The sequence below is a fragment of the Trypanosoma rangeli genome, assembly GCF_003719475.1.
Source record: "Trypanosoma rangeli strain AM80 chromosome Unknown Tra_15.4_contig_00377, whole genome shotgun sequence".
In the NCBI taxonomy this organism is placed as follows: domain Eukaryota; phylum Euglenozoa; class Kinetoplastea; order Trypanosomatida; family Trypanosomatidae; genus Trypanosoma; species Trypanosoma rangeli.
Window position 1 is genome coordinate 3,491 of NW_021706115.1, and position 4,845 is coordinate 8,335.

The 4,845-nt window shown below is 49.1% G+C and overlaps 2 protein-coding genes across 2 annotated transcripts in view, besides 10 other annotated features; both read left to right on the forward strand.

The window, feature by feature from the left end:
* The window catches only part of TraAM80_08122 (enolase), a gene marked incomplete at both ends in the record, with an annotated part of 1,410 nt that extends 1,206 nt beyond the window's left edge, over positions 1-204 (forward strand). The window contains one exon of the mRNA XM_029384882.1: positions 1-204. This exon is cut by the window's left edge and continues 1,206 nt beyond it. Coding sequence (XP_029235327.1) covers positions 1-204 — 204 coding nt within the window.
* A 164-nt stretch (positions 205-368) lies between these two features.
* Positions 369-405: a microsatellite.
* A 199-nt stretch (positions 406-604) lies between these two features.
* Positions 605-667: a microsatellite.
* Positions 668-918: 251 nt separating this feature from the next.
* On the forward strand, positions 919-3,513 carry TraAM80_08123 (putative importin beta-1 subunit; the record flags this gene model as incomplete). Its single annotated transcript, XM_029384883.1, has 1 exon — positions 919-3,513. One exon carries the CDS (start codon positions 919-921, stop codon positions 3,511-3,513), a length of 2,595 nt encoding a protein of 864 aa, XP_029235328.1.
* A 13-nt stretch (positions 3,514-3,526) lies between these two features.
* Positions 3,527-3,560: a microsatellite.
* Positions 3,561-3,632: 72 nt separating this feature from the next.
* Positions 3,633-3,687: a sequence feature (GA-rich).
* Positions 3,688-3,936: 249 nt separating this feature from the next.
* Positions 3,937-3,960: a microsatellite.
* Positions 3,961-4,270: 310 nt separating this feature from the next.
* Positions 4,271-4,311: a microsatellite.
* Positions 4,312-4,425: 114 nt separating this feature from the next.
* Positions 4,426-4,451: a microsatellite.
* Positions 4,452-4,477: a microsatellite.
* Positions 4,478-4,489: a microsatellite.
* A 317-nt stretch (positions 4,490-4,806) lies between these two features.
* Positions 4,807-4,832: a microsatellite.
* The last annotated feature ends 13 nt before the right edge of the window (positions 4,833-4,845 follow it).

Here is a 4,845-nt window from a genome sequence, read left to right on the forward strand (position 1 = left end):
GAAGGCCTGCAACTCGCTGCTGCTCAAGATAAACCAGATTGGCACAATCACAGAGACCATGGAGGCATTCAAGCTCTGCACGGCGAATGGCTGGTCGGTGCTGGTGTCGCACCGCAGTGGCGAGACGGAGGACACGTACATCGCGGACCTCGTTGTGGGTCTCGGCTCTGGTCAGATCAAGACGGGCGCGCCGTGCCGTGGTGAGCGTACTGCGAAGCTGAATCAGCTGCTCCGCATCGAGGAGGAGCTTGGGGCACACGCCAAATTTGGGTTCCCCGCTTGGGCGTAGGCAGGGCCCGTTTTAGGGAAAGGACGTGGGGCAAAAAGGGGTAAAATGAAAGGTAATGTGTTTGCAATTTTAGCTTTAATTATTTGTTTTTTGTTGTTTTTTTTGTGTGTGTGGTTCCGGCTAGATGGGCAAAGTAAGAATTCTACTACGCTGTGCGTGCGAGGGTGATCCTTTACGGTATGGAGTTATTGATATGGGTTCGGTCAACGGGACGAAATGTAAAAAAGGGAAGAAAGAAAAAGAAGGGGATTATGTTATTGATGTTTGGAAGTCACTTATAGGAAAGGGTGAGTGATATATGGTTTTCCGTTCTTAGTTTGTTTGTTTTTGTTTTTTTTTGTTTGTTTTTTGTTTATTTGTTTATTTGTTTGTTTGTTTTTGTTATTGAGTTGTTTTTTGTTTGTTGGGTGACAGCAATTCATTGGGAGTTACTGTGGGGGTGGAGTCTGTCTTGGTTGCGTATCTGTATTCAGTTTCTTTCTTGTGTTCTTGTGTTGGTTTTGCTTTGTTGAATGGTCAGTGCATAGAGGGCTTTTGCGGTAGGGTTGTGTGGAGGTTTTGTTTGGTCGTTGTGCTGGGTGTACTGGGCTGATTTGTGGCACTGACGGAATTGTACGTGGTAGCACGTGATGTCCTACTTGACCGAGTTGCTGCTTTCCCTTGGGAATGGGGATCCTGCGGTGCGGGTGCCTGCGGAGCAGCAGGTGGCTCAAGCGAGACAGTCGGATCTTTCGGGTTTCCTGTGTGCGGTGCTTTTGGAGTTCAGTGATGAGTCGAAGCCGGCGTTCGCGCGCCACATGGCAGGCACGTTGTTGAAGAACTCTATCGCCCCGAATCTTCGTGACCCAGTGGCTCGGCGGGCGTCAGAAAGGGAGTGGATGGCGCTCTCTTCTGATGTGCGTCTGAGGGTGAAGCAGGGGGTGCTTTCGTTGCTTGGGTCCCCGATGAAAGAGGTGCGTAATGTGGCGGCAAACATTGTTGGAAACCTTTCACGCATTGAGTTGCCCGCAGGAGAGTGGAATGATCTTCTTAATATTCTTCTTAGTGCTGCAGAGTCTAACAATGAGCAGCATCAAGAAGCGGCACTCACCGCAGTGGGGTATGTGTGTGAGGAGGGTCGTGAACATGACAATGTGGGGAAGGCGCTTGTGCCTTTCACTAACAGAATCCTTTCTGCCGTTGTGCACGGTATGAGTAGTCATCACGAGGATGTGTGCTACTACGCCACCAATGCTTTGTGTAATGCGATGGAGTTTATACATGATAATATGAAACAGCAGGAGCAGCGGGATCGGCTTCTGGACGCCCTTTGCACCACTGCCAAGACAAGCCAAACCCCACGAACACGCGAGAAGGCGATGGAGTCCTTGGTTAAGGTTGCTGATATGTACTATTCAACCTTGCCCAATTACATTGAGTGTTTGCATGCAATTACAACGAGTGCCATCTTTCAAGATGAGGAGGTTGTGGGTCTTCAGGCAATGCTTTTTTGGATATCTATCTGTGAGACTGAACAGGAAATGAAGGCGGAGGGTGACACAAGGTGCCTTAACTATGCTCTGAAAGGGGCATCCATGATCTCGGAGATTGCGCTTCAAGCGCTTCTGCAGCAGGAGGAACAGCAAGAGGAAGGCGATTGGAATATTTCTATTGCCGGAGGCAAGTTACTGCAGAGCCTCGCATTGTGCATTGGGGATCCCGTTATTTCTTTGGTTATGCCCTTCGTCTACGCCAAGGTTGGAAGTGCAGACTGGCGGGAAAAGGAGGCTGCGGTGATGGCATTTGGGTGCATCTTAAATGGACCCTCCGCAAACGCCATTCAAGACACTGTTGCACAGGCTTTGCCTGGACTCCTACAGTATTTTCGTGATAGCCACCCGATGGTCGCCGATACCTCAGGATGGGCGCTGGCCGTTGTGTGTGAGTTCTTCAGTGATGTCTTCTTGGAACAACCGACATTTCTGCAGCAGCTCATGAACCTCATTACCCCAGTGATAAGTAGCGGGGGCGCATCGGCGGTTAGGTCGTGCCACATTCTGCATAACCTTGCTCTTGCCTATGAAGAGGAGGAGAATCAACCTACCAATGAACTTTCTAGGTACTTTCCAGACCTTCTCAACGTTCTACTTGTGGCTATTGATAATGGTATTAATCAGAATGTTAAAACTGTTGCACAGGAGGCACTTAATGTCCTTGTTGATGCAGCTGCTGTAGATTGCTACCAGTATCTGCATATTCTGGTACCTGAACTGCATAAGCGTATGCACGCCATGATTAATTTACAGATACAAGGCCAGCTTAGTAACGCGGAGGTCATGACGATGCTTGGCTTGCTATGTGGGTCGCTTGGTAGTGTAGCGAAGAAGGTGCAGACCGCCTTTACACAACACCTGCAGTCAAGTATGGCGATCATGTTGCAAATCTTCCAAAATCAGTCCGATACTGTGCTGGACGAGGCCCTTACAATGCTAGGAAGTTTTGCACATGCCGTAAAACAAGGACTTGTTCCCTATTTAACAAGCGTTGCCCCGTATGTCCTGAAGGCGTTGCAGTGCGTGGATGAGCCGGATCTCGCAGTGGTCGCCGTAGGCGCCTTGGGTGACTTGTCGCTCAGCCTTCGAGAGGAGATGGCACCTTACACTGACACATTCCTCAGCGTCATACATCAACACCTGCAAAACCCGGAGGTGGATCGCGAGCTGAAGTGCACCTTTCTTAACTGCCTAGGCGACATTGCGTTGAATGTTGGGGGTCAATACTTTTCACAGTACCTTGACGTCTTTATGCAGAACTCGGAAACCCTGTATAGGCAGAGCACCACCCTCAACATTGCCGAAGACCCAGAGAACGAGGAGTATGTTATGGCATTATGGGAGAGCATAGCTGTCTTTTATACAAGCGTGTGTCAAAGTTTTAAGAGCGCCGAGACTCAGCTGGCGCCATACCTGCAGACGATTCTCCAATTTGCGCTTTATGCGTCAACGACGGCGATGTCTCTGGATTACGTGGATGTGTCCGCTGCGGCTGTCTCGCTTATTGGTGACATGGCGTGTGTGTTGAAGAGCGTGTCCTCGCAAGAGCTGCGCCAGCAGGGGAAGAGCGCCCTGCTGACGGATGTTGTGTGGGACGTGGTGAATCGGGCGGCTGCAATGGACCACGACCCGGAGGCGAAGGGGCAGATGCAGTGGGTGGCAAAGCAGTTGGGGTTGTTGCAGGCATCTTGAACGGGAGGAGAGAAACAACAACAATAATGAAAACAAAACAAAAAAAAAAGTGATGCGTCGTGCAGAGAGGTGGGGAGAAATAATTGGAGCAGCAACGAAAGGGGGAGGGGAGGAGGAGGGAAGCAACGAAAAAGAGGAAGAGAGAAGAAGAAACACAAACAAAAAGAGGAAGAATACCACGTTTATAAATCACGGCAGGGACATCGGGAGTCAGCAGCCCACCCGCCACTCTGTGCCGCCTTCTGCCGTTGATTTAGCGAACTCGCACTTCTGTGTGGAGTTGCACAAAGACAACAACAACACTGCGTTCCCTGCAGTAAGGGGTTACGTAGGACACCATAAGGCAGTGCACACCAGCGGCGGAAATAACCCACACCAAGAGACAATGGGGAGCATGAAGAAAAAAGAAGTGGGAAGGGGGCAAAGGAAGGAAGGAAGGAAAAGGAATCATCAGATGACGGAGCTGAGACGGGTAGTCATTAAAGAGGGCGTCTGGCGAGAAGGAAGGAAAGGTGGAACAAACATGAATAGGGATTCCTGAAGCGTTTAAGCAAGAGGTTCCGATACGTGTGTGTTTGTGTGTATTTGCGTATGCGTCTTTGAGTGGTCTAACTTGTGGAGCCGTGTGAGAGGCGTCGGATGAAAGAAGCGGGGGGGGGGAGGGGGAAGATGAAGAAGAGGTGAATGGTTTCTTTAATTGATGGATGTGTGCCGATGTACATCCATGACACAATCAAGGACCATTGCGGATGCAGTCATATTTATACATATTTATATATATATAAATATATATATTTAATCCCCCGTTCACACTTTGCTCCTCTGCACTTCTCGAGCATTTAAGTTGCTTCATTTGCATACATGCATACATCTTTCTCCTTGTATTGACCTCAGTAGGAGTATAAGATATAAGTTGTTGTGCATTGTTGTTGTTGCTCTTTGTTTGTTTGTTTGTTTGTTTGTTGTTGTTGTTGTTTTCACATGCGTTACCATGTGCGTGTGTGTTTCTTCTTTATCAATCTCAATTTTATTATTATTATTTTCTGGTGATTTCGTGTTCGTTCTCTCCTCTCCCTATTCTGCGTCTCTTTTCCCAAGACGAGGGAGACTGTTACGGAAGACCGCAGAATAGTCTCAACGAGAGAGCTGACGCTGCCGTGGCGAACCCCTTGTGCGAGTGGGCGCGTGTGTTTCACCTAAAGCAGAACAGTAAGCAGAAAACGTTGGGAGAGAGGCCGCAGACCCACAGGAAAAAAAAAACGGGAGTCACCGCAGCCATCACGCCAGGCGCGTACACACACACACACACACACACACACGTATTAACATCAT